General features: G+C 42.7%; 1 protein-coding gene across 1 annotated transcript in view; it reads right to left on the bottom strand.

Moving 5' to 3' along the window:
* Nucleotides 1-4,580: 4,580 nt before the first annotated feature.
* LOC116941187 (SH3 domain-binding protein 2-like) overlaps nucleotides 4,581-21,277 on the bottom strand; it is a 47,761-nt gene continuing 31,064 nt past the window's right edge. The window contains exons 9-14 of the mRNA XM_032951939.2: nucleotides 20,217-20,391; nucleotides 18,256-18,289; nucleotides 17,679-17,740; nucleotides 15,592-15,658; nucleotides 12,769-12,828; nucleotides 4,581-10,783 (exon numbers count right to left, since the gene is read on the bottom strand). Coding sequence (XP_032807830.2) covers nucleotides 10,586-10,783; nucleotides 12,769-12,828; nucleotides 15,592-15,658; nucleotides 17,679-17,740; nucleotides 18,256-18,289; nucleotides 20,217-20,391 — 596 coding nt within the window. The 3' untranslated portion in view covers nucleotides 4,581-10,585. The remainder of the gene's footprint in view (nucleotides 10,784-12,768; nucleotides 12,829-15,591; nucleotides 15,659-17,678; nucleotides 17,741-18,255; nucleotides 18,290-20,216; nucleotides 20,392-21,277) is intronic.

Below are 21,277 nucleotides of genomic sequence, written 5' to 3'. Positions count from 1 at the left end.
CAGATTCCAAGCTCTCCACCATGGCCAAGACCAAAGAGCTCTCCAAGGATGTCAGGGACAAGATTGTAGACCTACACAAGGCTGGAATGGGCTACAAGACCATTGCCAAGCAGCTTGGTGAGAAGGTGACAACAATTGGTGCAATTATTCGCAAATGGAAGAAACACAAAAGAACTGTCAATCTCCCTCGGCCTGGGGCTCCATGCAAGAACTCACCTCGTGGAGTTGCAATGATCATGAGAACGGTGAGGAATCAGCCCAGAACTACACGGGAGGATCTTGTCAATGATCTCAAGGCAGCTGGGACCATAGTCACCAAGAAAACAATTGGTAACATACTACGCCGTGAAGGACTGAAATCCTGCAGCTCCCGCAAGGTCCCCCTGCTCAAGAAAGCACATATACATGCCCCTCTGAAGTTTGCCAATGAACATCTGAATGATTCAGAGGACAACTGGGTGAAAGTGTTGTGGTCAGATGAGACCAAAATGGAGCTCTTTGGCATCAACTCAACTCGCCGTGTTTGGAGGAGGAGGAATGCTGCCTATGACCCCAAGAACACCATCCCCACCGTCAAACATGGAGGTGGAAACATTATGCTTTGGGGGTGTTTTTCTGCTAAGGGGACAGGACAACTTCACCGCATCAAAGGGACGATGGACGGGGCCATGTGCCGTCAAATCTTGGGTGAGAACCTCCTTCCCTCAGCCAGGGCATTGAAAATGGGTCGTGGATGGGTATTCCAGCATGACAATGACCAAAAACACACGGCCAAGGCAACAAAGGAGTGGCTCAAGAAGAAGCACATTAAGGTCCTGTAGTGGCCTAGCCAGTCTTCAGACCTTAATCCCATAGAAAATCTGTGGAGGGAGCTGAAGGTTCGAGTTGCCAAACGTCAGCCTCGAAACCTTAATGACTTGGAGAAGATCTGCAAAGAGGAGTGGGACAAAATCCCTCCTGAGATGTGTGCAAACCTGGTGGCCAACTACAAGAAATGTCTGACCTCTGTGATTGCCAACAAGGGTTTTGCCACCAAGTACTAAGTAATGTTTTGCATAGGGGTCAAATACGTATTTCCCTAATTAAAATGCAAATCAATTTATAACATTTTTGACATGCGTTTTTCTGGATTTTGTTGTTATTCTGTCTCTAGCTGTTAAAATAAACCTACCATTAAAATTATAGACTGGTCATTTCTTTGTCAGTGGGCAAACGTACAAAATCAGCAGGGGATCAAATACTTTTTTTCCCTCACTGTACCAGGCATGTTTATGCGGTTATGTAAGAGATCGCGTCGCAAACAAGCTGTGAGACGTTTTATTTCTTCTAAGTCTGGCATTTGTTTTGTGAAGATGACTGATTAGTGTCCATCGCTAGCGCATCATTTAGAATGACCTCTCTAAAAGCAAAGGCCAGGGCCATGCGTAACCAGACAACCGGTTGTCAAAGCTGTACACAATGCGGGGACCATTCTAATGTTGTCATTGCTACTCGCGGTGCTCTCCTCTGCTGTTGTCTGGGTGGAATTGTTTCGCTCTCTCATAGATAAATCCAATGTTAAACGTGAAAGTATAAGTGCTCAAATTTATAAGCAATGTCATAACTTACAAAGTATGAAGTTAGATTGTTTTATTCACCCCTTTTAGTATCTTGTCTCTAGCAAACATTTTTTGAAATGCTGCAGGCTGCAATATCATCATCGAGCCATAATCCATACACTACCTCTCCACGTCATCTCCATCCCACGCAGACTTGTGATGCCACAATCCATCTCGCTCCCGTACATGAGAAAATCTCATTGCCGCATCTCCACAGTTCGTCACACTCTTGGATGTGTTTTACCTCCTTCATACTCCCATTCCATCACCTGTCTCTTCTGCTATTTTAAATTCGTGCAGTGTGTCCTGCCCAAGCCCATTTACTTGTTGCTTATGTTGTATGATTCATGTATATGTGTTGAACTTATTTCGCACCGTACATAGCCAACCGTGCTAATCGGAGGTGCGGGCGAAGGAAATTGGAGGTGTCATTCCCAGTATGCAACTCTCTGTATATGTGTTTATGCGCTTCAGATGTTTTTTTTTATTATGTCAGTGTCCATTTTTTTATAATTTTTCTGACATTCTTGAGTTGGTGCTTGAAAATCAAGTAAATTTTTATTTCTATGGGACCCTTTTCGCCAGTATCAAGATGATGGAAGAATGAATAAACTTTACCCCTTCCGACAAGAATCTAGGTGTGAAGATGTTCAAACACCAAATAGACACCTATCACAAGGCATCAAGTCTGCACGTGCTCGTGGTAAAACATTTTTTATTTTTTTCATTAAGTACATTTTACAATCCTTCATTGGGCTTTTCCGTGTTCATTTTCTATCCTAATTATTTTGTGTTCATTACCTTAATATCTCTGCTGGCCGAGAACTCTATGAGATCTCATTTCTCTGATGCCAGACCAATCGTTCTCTCATCTCTTCTCCTTTAGCTGGCATTGAAGTCTTCCATGACGATGGTGGAGTGTCTTGCCCTTGTTCAAGACTCGGTTAATTTATTCATGCATTTTATCTACTCTAACATTATCATCATCGTGGCTTGCTGATTCATGTCAAATTGAGTGCTCCCAAAAATGCATGTATTCGCAAATATTCCTGTTTTCAAGAATGAAATAGTGTAGTTCGATTTATCTTCACGAATGTGAGATGCACAGTTGCCATGTTGTTGACACCTGCCCATCCTCAATACTCGGTGGCCTTTGACCCTGACAATCATTCGCACCTCTGATGAGCACGGTTGGCAATGTACGGTGCGAAATAGATTCAACATACTGTACACACACACATTCACAGACGAGTGGCTTTCCAATGCCATCTCTACAACCCGGTGCTACGTAATAGCCTCGAACCGCTTGCATCGATGAGTGCGAAACATTAGAGAGTAGCAGCAACGTCCTTGGAATAATCTCAGTGACAAGGCACGAAGGATGTGTACAGTCTGTAAGGTACACAGCACCGGCAAAGGGTGCTAAGCAACAGCGTGCTCACCGCGGTGAGACTCGCGTCTAGCTGCGAAGATTGCTTCTTGTTGTTTGTGTGTGTGTGTCTCTTCCTTTGATTGTGTTGAAACATTAGTAATTACCTCACTGTACTTTTAAGTAATTTATGTTATACGGGATTTGTAAAATGGCGGCCATGGTTTTTAATTTTCCAAAGTCCGTATTATGAGGTTTCAAAATCTTTTGTCATGCAAACTCTTACATGATGTACAACATTTTACAAGAATTAAAAGTCAAAAAGCTGACGAAAAGGTGACTCAAAGTTTAAAAAAACTAGAAAATAAGTTGTATTATTTTATTTCCATTCTACGTGGTGACTTTACCGAAAGAACCAAGAAGATGAATCCCTGCAGTCACAAAAGCTTTAAATCGAAATTTAAGTTTGTTTGGAATTTGAGCACCAGCGTCCGAGATGAATTCTGGGAATGGTGTGGCAAGAGAAAGATCATCAAAGCATAAATTTGGAAGAGAACGTGACAGGTGTTTCTTGGAATTGATTAGGCTAAAACAATAGCACTGGGTAGGCAAGCGGAATCAGAATCTAATGTCTTCTCCTGTACCGCGTGTTATTCATAACGCGAATTGTGTATAACGTGATTAATGTTTTCGGGAATGCGAATTGGATATAACGCGATTGAGTGAATGGAACTACGTCGCGCAAGTAGGAATAAGCAGTCGTACGGCTGCCTCGGCGTAGCATCATCATCGCACAAGGCGGGATGCTGCTGGATGCTTCTAGATGCTACCCACGCTCCTCAGTCTTTGTTCGACCTGCGTACGCGTCTCACGCGTTATCGCAGACTGTGCTTTACCCTGTATTAGATATTATAACGCGATTGTTCCATAAAGGGTGTTCTTGGAACGCAACTACCGTTATAGGAAAACAGACTGTATTTATGTATTCATAATAAAGGGTTTTAGGTTAGATCGCACAGGTGTGTCGTAACCCTCCACCACCCGACACAGCCAGTAAGATTTGTCACGTAAACAACGCGCCAATGAGTTACTTCAGCCCACCGGTGTGCTGGAGTGTAAATCCACAACATTTACATTTTGAATACGATTCGCTGGTAATTACATCCAGCTTAATCGGGGAAATTATTTTAATAATATTCATCGCAAAAAGCCTACGTGCCAAACTGTATTTATTTACACCGGAGCAATCCGCTGAGCTCTCAAGCCCTTCCTTCTTTCACAGATATCCAGTCGTGGGTCATGTGTGTGGCACTGGGGGAGGGCCATCTGTTGAGGCGGGCGTTGGAGCGGTCTCCACGAGTCCAGCGATCGGGGGTGGGAAGACCCTAAGACGAGATGGTGGGAGACTGTGCAGCCGCTGCAGAGGGCTGGCGGATGGCGGAAAGCGTTGACGAGGAGCGGCGGCATCGGCGGAGTCGACGGCTTTGGCCGGCGACGACGTCTTGATGAGAGAATATACATTGCACACTAGAATGTGCACGCGTACTGCGTAACATCGCGCATTAAACCAGCCCTCTTAGCGTTCACACTGAAATAACTCACCTCACCTCAAATAAGCATGACTTTTTTTTTATTATTCCTATAAAGCTGTTAAGGCAAAATAGCACGTGTGTACACCTTTTTTGTGTTACATAAAAGGCAAATAAATACATTTTAAACAAAATATTTACATCATTACATCACTTATTGAGCTGTTTGAGACGTTTTCAGTTAAACATTATATTCACGTATCTGTTTATGCACACACACGCGTTTTAATTTTCATGTTACCAATACATCCCTTTGTATACACAATACATGCACAACTATACAATCACGCCCTTTTGTCGATCCACTGCTGGACGAAGGCCCAACTGAACGCAAGGGTCAATAGGTCAGAACGCAGCCGTGCCACACTGCTGCTTCGAAGCAAAACGGGGCACCTTTTGGTCATTTATGGTGCCTTAGAAAGGTATAGATTGGGTGCTGGACACGTACACTTGTTCAGAACGGAGGGCGGCAACATTGAGATAGAGAAAATAACTTCACCATTGCGTTGCCTCAAAAGGAACGCCGCATTTCAAGACGGGTAATACTGTACATTGACAGTGTTTAGTTTGCGGATATTTGGTCGTGAAGATAACCAAAACGCATACGTTGATGTTATGTTTTGATACCTTAAAGATGGAGATGTATATATACTGCATCGTGTATCGCTGAGATCATAAAAATGCTTCATTGGAGCTGCATAAAAGGCATATGCGTGTCTCTATCCTGTCTATTCCAAACACCAATGCCACCTTGCCAACCCACGATTTGATAAAATCAGGGGACTTCAATCAATCTGCATTTTACTTGCCAACGTCGCCCTCAAAAAAGTAGACACCAGTGCAGACTTGAGTTTGAAATGAAGAGCTGCAGATTACGTTGAGTTTGGATGAATCTGAGTTTGGTTACAATGGTTTCCGTTGTTGTGAACATGAGCAGGAATATTGTTTTCCCTCCCCAAGTGTGCGAACTTGATCGGCCACAATGGAGTACAAAAGGTAAAGGCGAAGCCCTGCAGTTCCATGCTCACGCCACTTCTGGCAGAAGGGCCTCCATCAGAGACAGCTCCAGAGAGCCCCTTTGAGGGATATTGTAATACGGTGGGGGGGCTTTTGGAAGATTTGCTGGTTTATCCAGGATGTTTCTGTTATGCGTCGTCGCTTTAATATATTTTGTTTGTTGCGGTTGCACCCGACTCAAGAGCCGCATGGCTCACAGGGATATACCTAATAAATGAAAACTTGATATGTTCGTCCTGGATAGACGTGGGAGAACCCACACACTTTACTCCCACCATAGGTGAGCTCCTGATCGACTAACTGGCTGTACCCCTTTATATTGCTGGGTGGACGAAGGCACGGGGGATTTAAGAAACTTCGACATTCGTTTAAACTCCCACGCGAGCACAGTGAGATGGCGATTCCTGAATTGCAAGTCCAGTGCGCTAACCTTTACACCACAGCAGCATCCCATCTCACTATATCGTATTTGAAAAAAATCCGCGAGGTTGCTTTGTGATCGGCTGACTGTGCATCGACAAAATTCAGCCATCGGCGCGTTGCCTATTGGTGCCGGAGTGCTTCAGGACATCACAGTCATCTTTTCTCGGCACAACCAGAATGAGCGTGTGCTATATCCTGTTTAATGTGCTGTATTAAACCCAGTGGAGATGATAAAAACATACAAATGCTCATATATCACATTGCATTAAAAGACGTGGAAGTATTCAGTTCTGTTATTCATCTATGTATTAAATATAGGACAAATTGAGGTTCTGAACACCTCCAGGCGTCAGCCCTATGACTATTGGTTGCTTGAATCGGGTGTAGTTTTCGTAAATTTCAAATAGAAAAAAAATGACGGCACACCTTTCTCTTTCCAAGACACATTCGTCTTCAACGACCTCTACCAATAATGACCGCGAGGCATAATTCCACTGCCGTGTAACGTCAGAATGCCGGCACACTTAAGTACAAAACTAGAGTTGTTGCAAGAAATACAATAAAACAATTCACAGAGCGATACAGTATCACATGTCACGATAGGCGATTATCGCAATATCAGTTTCCCCTCGGCTATGTTTCACGTCGCTGTACGTATGTGCATTGAGCTTCGTTTGCACCGTACGTAGCCAGCCGTGCTAATCAGAGGTGGCTCTGCTTGTATGCTTCCAGCACTAATAAAGATTACGAAAATGTTCTTCAACTGCAGTTCACTCAACCCAAGCCTGCCATATATATTATAGTCGTTGTGACGCCACAATCTGGAAAGCTTATGAAGCACATCAGTCAGGCATTCGATTTATCTCGAGTAAGGCACACTGAGCTAATAAGCTACTTTTTTCAACAGCTACCCAGCCAAAACGGCTGACGCGGGAATGTTATGCTGTTAGTTGCACCAAAACGAATTAAACAATATATAAATGTACTTCAGCAACGACGACATCATAGAATTGGCATTACGTCGATAACTCTGAAAAAAATTGCTAAGTCATAATTTACCCGATAATACCGCAACTTATTTACAGCTTTAATATTTGCGTTTGTTATTTAATAAATATTTGTCAGAAAATAGGATGCCTTCGAAAAATAAAATGAGCAACGGTAATATTCAGATACAATAATTGGCAATACGATGATCGTTAATCTTAATATATAGTAATATACGATATATAGTAATATACTTCGCAGCATTACCTTATTGCAACAAACCCTGAACAATTACATGTTGGAAAATGATAAGCTACTTGACTCATTCAACGACAGTTTGTTAGGAAATTTTCATTCAAATAGGTTTGCTTATTTCTCCAACCCAACCCATTGATTGTAAAGTGCATTCTCCTGCTATAATTCACTTGGTCTCACTGCCCTCCCTCTCTGCCTATGCAACAAGACTCCGGACTGAAATGTTCACCGAATGTGTCCATGTTGTGTGTTGTGTTCCTGCATTGTCGCCCGATGAGATGCTGCATGTACTTACCAGGGAAACGTCACAGCACTCAAATTGGAAATGTACATTCACTCTCCCAACACACCGGTGGGCTCAAGTCGTAACTAAATGGCACGTTTTGTTTACGTGACAAACCTTACTAATTGTGTGTCGAGTGGTGGCGGATTAATTACACTTTATACTTACGCGATCTAACCCATTCACCTTTATGAATAATATTGGTCGCGAATACCTACGCGTCAAATTGTGTGTGTGTGTGTTATGTTGCCGCTCAATCTGTGCATGGAGAAGTGAAGTCTCCGTTTTCTGGGATCGTGCCCATCAATTGATCACTTTTGGTGTAAAAGTCACCTGCTGAGAATCACTTTAGCATCGGTTCATATTTACAGCTTTGCTCAGGATCCCCTCCGATCCTTCTCTGCATCTAGGCCTCTACGACAGCAGCTGTTCTCAGAGTGCAGTCCCCGGTACCACCGGTGAGTGGTCCGCAACAGTCCTCCACGTGGTCCACGGGGCTGTGATGCAAACGCAGAGGTTGATCCGGATAATATTATTTAGTTTCGGACATGAATTTATATTTTACTCATATTTAATTTAAGAAATTAAATTAGGTAAACTACGCTGATTAAACTACCCTAACTCTAAGATCTAAATGCCCTGCCCCCCTAAAAAAAATGTTCCGGTAATATTAAATGTTTCTTATTTATGGTATTTAGAGATAAGTGAATGCGTCTTGTCACCAGGGGTGGGAGGCTGTGTAGTCCGTGGAAATGTTCACATTAGCTGAGTGGCCAAACAATTTTGAGAACTGCCCCACTCTACGATGACTATGTCTGACTGTAATGTATCAATATATATGTAATTCTTTGTTGTATTAATAAATTTAAGCATTGAGGGGGAATAACCAAACCCAAAAGAGTCCACCATTGTCCAAGGCATTTGCAAACGGTGAAATTTTATCTGGGCCCTGTTGTATCTACTGTTATAGATGTTCAGCTTCGTTGAACAAACAGGTAGATACTGAGGGATTGTCTTTAAACTTGCAGTGTTTCAGTTTAACAAGCGACTATAACCAGGAGGCGTAACCTTGAAAATAACGAACGTCAATTTCGAGCGGCACCCGCAACTAAATTGCGTGTGTGCAACAGTCAGTTTGAAAATGCAGAAGTTCTAAATTTCAAGGATTGCAGAGTAAGGTTCGTTCTTTATAACAAATGTCATAACCTCCTACTGAAAAAACTCAACGAGGATATATCTTAAAAATTGAGGGTGCTGCTTTGGCGAGATGTTAACTACCTCGCATGGTATACAGGAGGTCGTGGGTTCGATCTCGACCCTGATGCTTGTAAATTTGGAGTTTGCATGTTCTTCCCGTAGTCCGGTGGATTTTTCCTTCCACATTTAAAATGAACGTGCGTGTTGAGTATTTGGCTGCTATAAATATTCACGTGATAAACCACTTTGTTGAGCTATTATTTGTGATAGCTAGGTCGCTTCGGAAAAAGAGCTTTAAAGCTCAGTGGGGCCTTACCTGGTAAAAGAAAAAATACAATTAGTTTTGCTTTAGTTTAGAAAACTTCCTGAGCCAGGAGGAGAGATATATATTTGTTTAAAATATTATTAAGAGATGCATTCAGAAGACATGCGAGATAGATGTATTCACAGGAAAGAGAAGATATGCATTTAATTTAGAGAAAATGATGACGATTGAAATGTATTCAAATAAGAAGGTAAATTCTAGGCGATATTTGCACTGCATTGATACGAGATAGGAGAGCTCTTCATAACGCATAGAGAAGAGAGGTATAGGGGCAGAGATGGGAAGAAAAACTATAGGATGTACTGCATTCATAATTGTTATACTTGTGCACTACTATTTAACTATACTTTACAATACTGGTTCGAGAGAAAAAAATATATATAATAAGTGGCGTTTCGGGCAGTGGCCCTTCAAAAGACAGTGTCATTGATGAAGGTGGACAGCGCTCAGACAGTCTCGTCCCTTCACCTGATGAAGGCCGCTTGTGTTGTGGCCGAAACGTCGTGAGAATTTTATTGTGTTATTTTATTTTATCAATGTATTATTTTATTCTCATTCTACGTGACTTTACCGAAAGAACCAAGGAAGAAGGTGAGTTTGTTATCATTTGTGCGTGTGTTCCACTCCCAACGCAGCAGCATCACCGAATAGTTTTGAAAGTTAAGGTAGGGGGCATGTATATGGGGAGCAAAGAAGTATAGTACTTACTAACAGTACAAGAGTGGATGTTATTTGCACTGCTGCTGCTCACTGTGTCGCTCCACAACCTAAAACGTCTGTTTTTCATGGTGGTCACCTGTCCAAGCACTTTACAGGATAACTCTGCTTAGCGTTTCTGAGATTGACAAGATCTGGCACATTCCAGGTCAATTTGCTCATGGCCAGGAATAGAGATAAGGTGTATAGAGATGAAATGAGAGAGATGTTTATTCAGAATATGTAGAATGTAGATAGCAGGTCTATGAAAATAAAATGTGTTACAGTACTCATCAAATGTCCTGCTATTTGAAGGCTTGACTCGGGACTAAAATATTTTAGTCATACATCATTAACACAAATATACAACCACCACATGCCTACAAAGGCTACAAGCACTTAATGGTATCACGAAGCCTTGTAAAACAATTCATTTGATATAAAAAACAAGTGGAATTAATCCACTTTAAGTTAACAGACTTTCCGTAAAGTGAAACTCATGGCCAGATAACAGCTGGATCCCAATCCAAATTAATATTCTCCGACGGTTATTTTTAATATTACGTTTAAAGGCTAAGTTTTAATGTTAAGTTTGAATAGTAAGCTTTGGATAGTGCGTTTCAATAGCAAGTTTGATTGGTAAGCTTGAAGAGTAAGTTTGGATAGCAAGTTTACATGACACGTTTGATTAGTCAGCTGGAACGGGAATTTTGAAGAGTTAGTTTGAGTGGTAAGTTTTCTGAATAAGTTCTTCATTGAATGACGCCGCCGCTGGCCGGGTTGGATGGAGCTTGTACCGCCGCCGCCGTATTACACCAGGGTGTGGACAGCTCTACTCCAGCCAGGTCACAGGGAGTTACCGTCGGTACATTCTGCACAGTAGCATGCAAGCTGTCCCAGAGCGTTGCCTCCATGAGCTTGGTAGGGGTACTGCAGCCTGAGCTCTGGCTGGTTGGGCAGCACGTGCTCCATGTAGTAGAAGATGAGCTCCTGCAAGGTCTTGAAGTGCAAGCGCAACTTATTATCCAGCCATATCTTCGGACCCTGCAAGACAACAACATCCAGGCGTGAACATTCACCTTGAAATTGAAATAATAATACTTATTGTTATAAAAGGCTGCATTCATCCAGGAAATCCTCACCGATCGTCAAGATGAGACAACGGTTTAGGAAGCGGCGGAGAAAACATGATGACAATGGCACTTCAAGACGCCTCTACAGTGGGAATCACCGGCCATTCCTACTGCAGGAAATGGCCGGCTAATTTCATTAGGGTCGTAAAGGCTCGTTTTTCACTATCGAAATATTTTGGTCGAGTCTCTAATGTGTGTTACGCATGGGAGGAAACTTTAGTGCCCAGAAAAACTCCACCCTATGGTAGGTGACAAGGTTACATAGTTCTGTTCCAGATTTAAAGCTTTCGTGACTGCAAGGATCCATACTCTTTGGTTCTATTCGGTAAAGTCACGTAAGTAAAAAATAAAACAAAAATCACGACGTTTCGGCCACAACACAAGCGGCCTTCATCAGGTGAAGGGACCAGGCTGTCTCGAGGACAGCGCTGGAGTGAAACACAGCCACGCTCAGACCGCGACCTTTAAGCTGTGTGCGAGCAAACAAGGTGCCTTGACAAAGGAATTAGCATAAAAATTAGCATTTGATTGGCCGACTTAGCATGATGAACGGTGTAGAGGTGGTGTACATGCGGGTGAACATGCCGGTTGGCGAGGGGGGGAGGGGGAGTTTACCTATTGATGGTGTGAAAAGGGAATTTTTAAGAGCTGCGAAAGTTTGGGGTACCACTACTTGAAAAATATACTGTACCATTGAAAATTAGTTTAATGTTTGGTTCGATTTAGAACAGATCTGAATTGCCTCGTGAACAAATCTCTGTTAAAAAAACCCGTGGGTTTGCAAAGAACCTTGGTATCAGAGAAAATTATATCGTGATCACCCACAGCATTGTAACAGTGATCAGCTACGGCAGAAGAATTCGTTCTGCCGTGTTTCAAATCTGATTTGTGCTCGCGAATTCGGTCAAAGACATGTCGCTTTGTCTCCCCGATATAGCAATCACCGCAGGTACAACTCAATTTGTAAACCCCGGGGTACTGATCACTGTACAACGCTGTGGGTGATCACGATGGGTGATCACGATATAATTTTCTCTGATACCAAGGTTCTTTGCAAACCCACGGGTTTTTATCAAAGATTTGTTCACGAGGCAATTCAGATCTACAAACACAGACACAATTTCAACCGAGAAGATGGTTTCAAATTAAGCAACCATCGGAAAGATGTTCTAAATGGAACCAAACATTAAACTAATTTTCAATGGTACAGTATATTTTTCAAGTAGTGGTACCCCAAACTTTCGCAGCTCTTAAAAATTCCCTTTTCATACCATCAATAGGTAAACTCCCCCTCCCCCCATCGCCAACCGGCATGTTCACCCGCATGTACACCACCTCTACACCGTTCATCATGCTAAGTCGGCCAATCAAATGCTCATTTTTATGCTAATTCTTTTGTCAAGGCACCTTGTTTGCTCGCACACAGCTTAAAGGTCGCGGTCTGAGCGTGGCTGTGTTTCACTCCAGCGCTGTCCTCGAGACAGCCTGGTCCCTTCACCTGATGAAGGCCGCTTGTGTTGTGGCCGAAACGTCGTGATTTTTGTTGTTTTATTTTTTACCTATGTGACTTTACCGAATATAACCAAAGAGTATACATAGTTCTGGTCCCACTTGTAAAAAAAAAAAAAAGTAGTCTACATTGAATGAGAGAATTGCTGTTATATTTAAATCCACTGGGATTTGTTGCAAAAACCAGGTGCGGTTTTTAAATGTGCTGCGACAATAAACTGCAGTGTATAATAAAGCACATTTATTCTTCTCTGATACTAGCGAGCTTATAGCCGACTCACACAGCCGTTACTCACAACTGGCTTTGCTTGTTCAAATGAGGGCTGTGCCTGTCGTCCAAATAGTATTCGTGGAGTAAATCAACGCGTACGAGTGTAATTATCAAACCTCTTGATATATCTTGAAGTTTCTTATCTTCTGGGAATTTTCATCCCACACCATGAGGACCTGTGGAAGAATTGTTTCAGTCATAATACTCTACTGCAGAAAAGACAAAAATATAATCTCCAGTTCTGCAACCGTAGCCATTAAAGAGGATGTGATTTAATTCAGAAGGCACAATGGGGCTGATGGAGGAATACAAGGGGGAGAAGTAATGATTGGGCTTTCTGTAACTATGGGAATGCATTGCACGTAGAGTATTCCTTCATTATTCCTAAGGGATACATTCTCGGGATGCTTGTGAATAGCATACTTCGCGTAAAATGACATTCCTTTAAATAAATACATAAGCGATTAAATACATACAAATTATCTCATCACTTTCACGCATCACATTCCCTCTCATCACTCTATCTCATAGCTTTTTCTCTCTCTCTCTCGATGCAGTAATCGTGTAGAGTTCCAGATGCGATTCGCGGATAGCCAACGTGGCGGATAGCAAGTTCGTGAATAACGAAGGAACACTGCATTGGCCAGTGCCGAGCGTCACCCTCTCGTACGCGTGGGGGTTTGTGAGTGCTATGTTCTTCCCCCCACATTCACAGAATTGAGCACACGTCTCAATGCAGGGTACTCCCGACAATGAGTTTTGGGAATCAGTGGGGCTTTCCAATGTTCACAATTGGCAATATTATTTAACATGATAAAACAGCTTCTATTTCACGGCCTTATCTACAACTCTTAATTCTCCATGGAGTTGGGTAGATCTGCAATATTCCCCGTTTTGTGAGACCAGTAACTGCTGTTATCTAAAAATCATGCACATGAGGAAGGGAGAAAAATGGGCTGCAGATGAACATTATAGAGCTTGCCCATTTTTACTTTCATCTCTGTGGGTCACATTCGCCACAGATGTGATTAAAATAGCTCCTCTGCAACCTCTCGATTATATTTGCTGCTACCGGGCATCATGACCACTGCCACCACCATCAATGGCGAATGATAACGAGGAGGATTATGTTGGACCAATGGACCAAGATGATTATGATGGACATCGATAATGATTGTTACTGCCAACGCCCCCCCCACTCGGCCACTGTCAATGACAAATTATAACGATGCGTTATGAATTATGTGATAGATGATGATGATGAAACTTGACAATCATCATTGCTGCTGCCATCGATGATGCACGATGACAGTGATAATGGTCGTCACTGTCCATTGCAAGTCATCATCCAGATTAACCACTGCTGCAGCTGTTCATGGTGGATCGTGATGATGATGGTCATTACTGCCTTGCCAGTAGCCACCGCCAGTAGCACTACCGCCATCATTATCCGTCACCATCCACCATTGTCATCATCTCTATCGATATGACAATCAAGTTCACCATTGTCTTCAAGTTCATCAACATCATTCCTCATCACACTGGCGGAGCCAGTGGGGGGGTGAGGTGGCACGTGCCCCCCCAATGATCCGATCGAAATCCCTAATTTCGATCGGATCATTGGGTTTTATTAGTAATAATTTGGCATTTTATTATGTGTCAGGGACTCTATGAGATGATAGGACAATAGTCCGAGTCTATAATTGACAATAAGTAACGGCAAAGCAGTTATAAGTGATTCACATAATTGTGCGCAGTTGCGTATACAGTACACGACTTCCCTGAAGGCATTCACCTTCAGCGAGCGCAATGCCGACCGCCGCACACGCGTCGAATAAAAAGCAAGGGACAAGTCCTTACTTACTAACAACTCCTTACTTACTAACAGCTCTTTACTTACTAACAACTCCTATCATTTTTCATTGCTGGAGGGGTTGCCCCCCCTACCTGAAAATCCTGGCTCCGCCATTGCCTCATCAGTTACAGTAATCCATAATCTACCATCATTGCTCTATGACTTTATCTCTCAATCCTATTATTTTTCTAACGTCATTATACCATGTGCCTCCTTCAACCAGCAAAGGCTCGTATTTTCTGCAGGTGCTGATGTGACACTGTCCTATTATAGAACCTTTTCTTACCTCTCAACCCTCTCTCACAGCGCCCATAATGCTACTCTATCTTATTTGCGATTCTCATTCTGTATCAGAAAATGTTCATGAATAAGCGACATTTCATTTTGACCAATGCCCCAATTTTCACTTACTGTATAATATTTTCCTTTGCAGGGCAGTGTTACTGACAAATGTGTTGAGTTTTGTTCTCAATTTTTTTGCGCAAAAAACTGCACCAACCGTCGAGATGCGGCATGATTAGCCACCCAGTAAAGACTCGATGTAAACCATCATCACATGCGGCAAGCCTAAAAACGCCTGAAGAAGGCCGCATCAGCTTTGTGTTGCAGCCAGGAGCAGAAACACTTTGTGTCTTTTGATGTCTAAGCAGGGTGTGGCTCCAGCTCCTCTCGGATTGGGGGGCCAGTAGAACTGTTGTGTGGTGGGGCCACAATCGCAATGGTTCACCGCGGAGGTGGGTGAGCGTGGGCGGGCCAAAGGGACGAGTGGTGGGGCAGAGGGCACCACCCAGCAACCCCGTGGGCTCATTGACGGCATTGACGAAGAAGCCACCGGGAGCTATGCACTATTAAATCTAGATTGAAAACTCATTTTGTTTTAGAACTGCTGTTTGTGTTTAGCTTGTTGCCCTTTCCACCGCACCTCCGATAAGCGCAGAAGGCTATATACAGTACGCAAAGAAGTTCAACGCGCATGTTTGCATAATTACTGTTCGCATCTTGTTTTCATTGTTTACATATTTTCTGTAAACGAAAAAGGTATTCCACGTGTAAATTAAGCGATGCGATTTTTTTTTGGTCTCACCTGTCCAGCATGAGAAGATTCCCGCACACAGTAGAGTCCATCCCTGGGAGAACTGAACTTGATTTTACTGCCAGGGGGTATCCAAACAACAACAACAACAACGCACAGTCACACAATCTTGACACGTATTTGGTCGGGGGGCGGGTTCCAAATGAATTTGAGATGTAAATCACATTGTTTCTCATAATCATCACGTTTTCATTGTACAATGAACTGTTCATGTAAAGTAGTCATGATTAATGACCAAATACTGAGTAACAAATTAGACATCCAGCTATGACAAGTCCTCAGCAAGCAGATTTTTGTTCCCAAAAGTAAAATTGTTACGTTCTTATGATGCAGGCCAGAAAAATGAACAAGCATCACCAGCTCCCTGCGTTCCAGTCAAATTAGCTCACTAATGCGATTTTAAGTGCTGCAGTTCAGGAACAAGTTTATTTAAAACAGAAACCATGGCAAGATTTTATCATACTTTAAAAAAAATCAATCACAGTACAGGACAGCCCAAAAATCAGGTCACATAGGATTATTATATTTATTGTGACAAATGTTGGACCAAATGTTCGATGGCATTTCCGTACGATAGTCGTTGCCACGCATAAAGTTTGGTGGTGTTGGCTCTTTGACCAAGGACTTCTGTCACCACGTAGCTGTCCTGCAGAGAGGGATTTCTATTTATTTATTTATTGCCCAAAAAAAGGCCATGGCACAAAGCTGTGAACAGTCGCATGAATTCACGCCCCTTTGATCAACCCTCATACACCTCTCTGTCATTGCCGGAAAGGGTAAATGCCTGTTCTTCTTATTTCATATCCCTACGCGTCCTAACTTTTGTGCCACCCTGTATGTACATAATGAAGCATCGCTTACTTCTCCATAACTGAACTCCCGCAACAAATAAACACGGAATCTAACAATTTAGGAATCCCATTGCCATATTGATATCACTGACTTCCTTCCAGCTTGACCATACCATTTCCGAATTTTGCGAAGCGTACCGTACTTCAGGCAACTACGTGTGCAGTGGATTTTTCAATATATATAAAACACATTCTAATTGCAAAATTGCATAATGGGGGAAAAAATAAACTAAAAATAAAGTCACTGTATGCTCCTGCTGCTCCTGCTCAGGTGATCGCAGCTGTGGTGTACAGCTCCGTGGTATCCACAGCAGTGGTTCTCAACCTTTGTGTTGGCCACTGTGCCCCCTTGTTGAATGTTCTTTCAACCGAGTAGTACCCCCTGCACCTTGCCTGACCCAACGTGGTACTGATAAATAAATGTATGAATAATGAACGTCAATATTTTAGTGAATTGTCCATTTTGTGAGGTATCCTAACAAGCTATAAACTGCAAGCAGATAAAAACAAATTGAACGGACGCAACGCATGCGCGAGGTAATTTGTTCACGCTCGCTGGTTACTCTTGGAAACGGCTTTGTTTAGAATCGATAATTTTAGAAGGGTATTCGATATTGTTTGAGGTTACCATATGGATTTACATTTTATCGTAGTTATTGTATATTGGCATATTTATACATGATCATTCACCAATGACTATCATGGATGATATAATTTCAGACATTTATGAATCACCTCACGTACCCCCTGGGACATTGCCATGTACCCCCAGGGAACGAGAACCACTAGTCTACAGGATCCACCGCGTGTTGTTCGGCACAATGTCATACATCGGAGAGGTATACGGGCAGTCCTCGACTTACAAACGGGTTCCGTTCCTGAGAGCCGTTCATAAGTTGAATAGTTCGTAAGTCGTAACACAGTGATGCACTGAATTTAAATGCACATACGGTCAGTGTTATGAAATGTGTTACGATTCAGCAAAAAAGGGAAGCAGTGTTAAACTCATAAATAAGAAATATTGCACATTTGCGTGTAACACTGCAAATGGTTCCGCAGTTCGGTTCGTAAGTGCGAATTCACGTTAGAAAGTCGGATGGCTAAAAAAATTAATATCTCTTGGACGCTCGATCGTAAGTGCAAATGTCCGTAAGGCGTGCGTTCGTAAGTCAGGGACTTCGTGTATAGGCGGTCGTGACTTATGAGCTGTGCAACCCGATGTCGCACCTTTCGACCATGGCGCCATCACACGTCAAAAAGAACATGTCTTCAGGCATGATGTCCCTCATCTGAAACGAGACGTCGCACGGACTGCGGTTGGGGTGTGCATTCAAAGGGTGGCACACGTCACTTGAGAATGACACGCCATGATTCCATGAGCAGGTTCACAATATCGTCCTTTATTTGAAAGGATATGATATGTTTGCTTTTGTAACTTGCTAACCCACCCATTCTGGACATCTGTGAAAAAGACTTTCATAGCTCATCGGATTTCTTCAGTCTAAATACACATTCTGATTCTGACAAATATATGCCTCGTGACCAAGTCACCTGCAATCTACCCAATCTCTGATTAGCACGGTTGGCTCGGTACAAAAGAAGCTCAACATACATGCATACAATGTTGCCAGAACTCAGAAGCTAAGCAGGCCTGAGCCTGTGCAGTTGCTTGCACATGCACCACAGTAATGTCACCATCACTCGGCGAGAATCAAAACTGCTGCTGTTGTTAAAATGTGTATCTGTGAATCCTGTGTGCACGTCTGTACATCCTAGGTGGTCGCGCGTGTGGTGTGTGTTTTACCTCCATCGCCCATTTCGATGTCGTTGCAGCAGACCTGAAAAGAGACGTGCATGTCGATAAGTTAACACTTTATAATAATAAAAACTTGTGGTTTTTAAGCGGTGCTTCTGGGCACGATCCCCCCCCACTGCCACCATCTCCCCCCTCCTCTCCCTGCACCTACTTTTGCTTCTGCAAACAAATCACTACGTGCGCAGATGAATGACCGACAATAATTCCATGCGTGCCACGCTGCCCAGACTGCCCGAGAGATACGAGCAGGCGTAATAAAAATATATTTCATGACAAAAGCTACAAACATAATTTGGAAATTTCCTCGTTCCAATAATAAGTGTTCAGCTGTTGGTTTGAGGCAAACATCGCAGTGGTAGACTGACTGTATGCCTTCTCTCGAGATAAACCTATATGCAGTATATTGTATACATACTGCAACCATACAGCATGTGTCTCTCTGAAGGATAAAGCGAAAAGTGTATATTTTACTGTCGTTTTATTAAAAACGACCTCTTAACATTAATCGAAATTGTATGTTGGTGGCAATAAACAAGATTTGCATAATCTAATCTGTAAATTACAAGCAAGCTCGATCATCAACACAAAACGAGCACAGTCTGGAATACCAAACAACACGCAGACACGTGTACACAGAACTCAGCGTCTGTGCGTTATGTATAAAACCATTAGCAGTTCCTGAAGAATTGAATTGTAATCCTCTTGTCTGGGGTCACCGTCAAATAAAAAATAAAAATTAGTGACTGACAACAGTGGTGATGCAGTGATAGGCAACCGTTGACAGGTTTCGTCATTGTTAGGACTCATCAGTACGATATAGCCACCAATGCTCCCTGCTGCAATGTCTGCCTATGGAGCCCATGAGCATGGCTGAATGCCAACATAATTCAAACCTGTAAATGACGGAAACCATTGTTTCTGTTAAGTTGCCATTTTATCATCATTTCCATATTCTAATGGGAATTTCTGCTTTTGTATAAACAGTACACAGTAGACTCTCAATTATCCACGCTAATGATGGGGAGGACAGAAGCGGATAATCCACAAATATCCAGTTTCCGCGGATCTATATGCCAAAAACCACTAATATAGGTATCAATTAAAACTCACAAAATAAATGAGCAGATAAATCACTCAAAATTAAACTGACAATTTTAATTGTTACTCTTTCGATTTAGAACGAATACTAACGATCGATAACACTTTCCTGCTCCCGTACAGAAGAGTCCGCCCACTAAATGGACAGCAGTGGAGCCACGCCACTTAAAATCAATCAAATTCCGCCCACTGTTGTAAAGATATGCAACTACTGTGTTATAGGGGCAACCACGTGGATTTGGGGTTAACCGGAGCACATATTGGCTAGTTTAAGCACGTGGCTTTAATATAAACAATTCCATGAATAACAATGTATAACTATTTTTAGATTATTAATTTGGGCTTAAAGGAAAATCCATGAGTTATTAATTCATGTTAAAATCTCAGGTGCATGGTTAATCCGCAAATTGGATAAACCGCACGTAGATAATTGAGATTCTACTGTATAGTAGAACCCCTCTTAATGACAGTCATTGGTTCCACGAAACCAGTCGTTAAGTGATTTGGTCGTTAAGCGAGTATAGGAAATACAGTACACCAAGAAATCAAAAGAGATGTTTACACTTCAAAGCGCAGCAGACACTGAATGTAAACAATGCCCCAGCGCTCATAAATGGACATCGCCGATTGGCCGAGGCCTGCTCAGACCACTTTGGAGCTTGCCGACTGGCCGAAATTGGCGGTCCCATGCTCGTCGTGAGCCCGTCGTTAAAATGGGAATGGTCGGTAAGCGAACACATTGGGCTCTATGGAGGCCCATCATTTAGCGATTAGTCATTAATCGGGGTATTCGTTCAGAGGGGTTATACCATATATGTATGTATAATTACATGACGTGCTCGAGGACCAACCTGACTGGACGGGGCGAGTGCTGCTGTTGGATTGATGTCCTCTGCTTGGAGCTGCTCGTGGGGAGCTCCTCCCTCACCTGGCCACACACCTCGAACGGGTAGCCGGGAGACAGGGAGTTCTTGAGAGACTCGTAGCGTCTGGGCGGTGTGGGGTATTCGCTCTCTGGCAGCGCTGCTGCAGGCAGACGGAGAGAAGTAACACAGTGTTCAGAGTGATTATGATGTCCATCTCCGCTCATTTGACTTCAATCACGTTCTAATGTCTATGGAAGGAAGAGAGCCGGAAAACAAATGAAACGCATGTTCATCGTGAACGACTCAATTGACCTACTGCTGATTATAAAAGTTGGAATTCATGACAGATTTAGGTTAAATAAGGTCCATATTTGTCTCGCTATTTTGACATTTTCATGACATTCAAGGTCCCACTGCCCACAAGCCATTTTGGGAAGGAAAGCTATGATTGGCACGCTGTCAAGCCGAATGTATTCCCTGAGTAAATAAACTATTAAGCTATTAAAACTATTTTTCGTTCATTTTACCAGGTAAGGACCACTGAGCTTTATAACTCTTTTTCAGAAGAGAAAACTTTGAGGTTCGGGATCGAACCTACGACCTCCTGTATACCAGGCGAGGTAGTTAACATATCGCCACCATGGCACCCGTGGTAAATCAGTTTGCCCCTATACAAACAAAGCACATCTTTGCTACTTTCTGCGCTCATTGTGCTTCACAACATTAAAGCTGCAATGGAAACAAATATTTGTAGTCGACATAAACAGTATCAACACTATTACATACAAATGCTGCTCTGTTCATGCCTTGTCTCCCGTTGAAACGGCTCACTTGACAGTCACACCCGGTACACGTATGTGCCGATTGCTGGACTGTGTGAAGTCACACACGTGGTTCTGAAACCATGGTGAAAAAACCAAATGGGACATTTCTGTTGTGTATTTTTTCTTACACGTGCAAATCTCAATAAAAACTAAATCTTTTGCTGAATGCTACAACAAATGGTTTTCACCGAATATATTTGTGAGACTTTGTTAAAGTCACAA

This window comes from Petromyzon marinus, chromosome 11 (assembly GCF_048934315.1).
Source record: "Petromyzon marinus isolate PM22_M1 ecotype Great Lakes invasive population chromosome 11, UKy_Petmar_22M1.pri1.0, whole genome shotgun sequence".
Classification (NCBI taxonomy): domain Eukaryota; kingdom Metazoa; phylum Chordata; class Hyperoartia; order Petromyzontiformes; family Petromyzontidae; genus Petromyzon; species Petromyzon marinus.
Note: the sequence above shows the minus strand (reverse complement) of the source record. Positions and strands in the feature narration are given on the sequence as shown.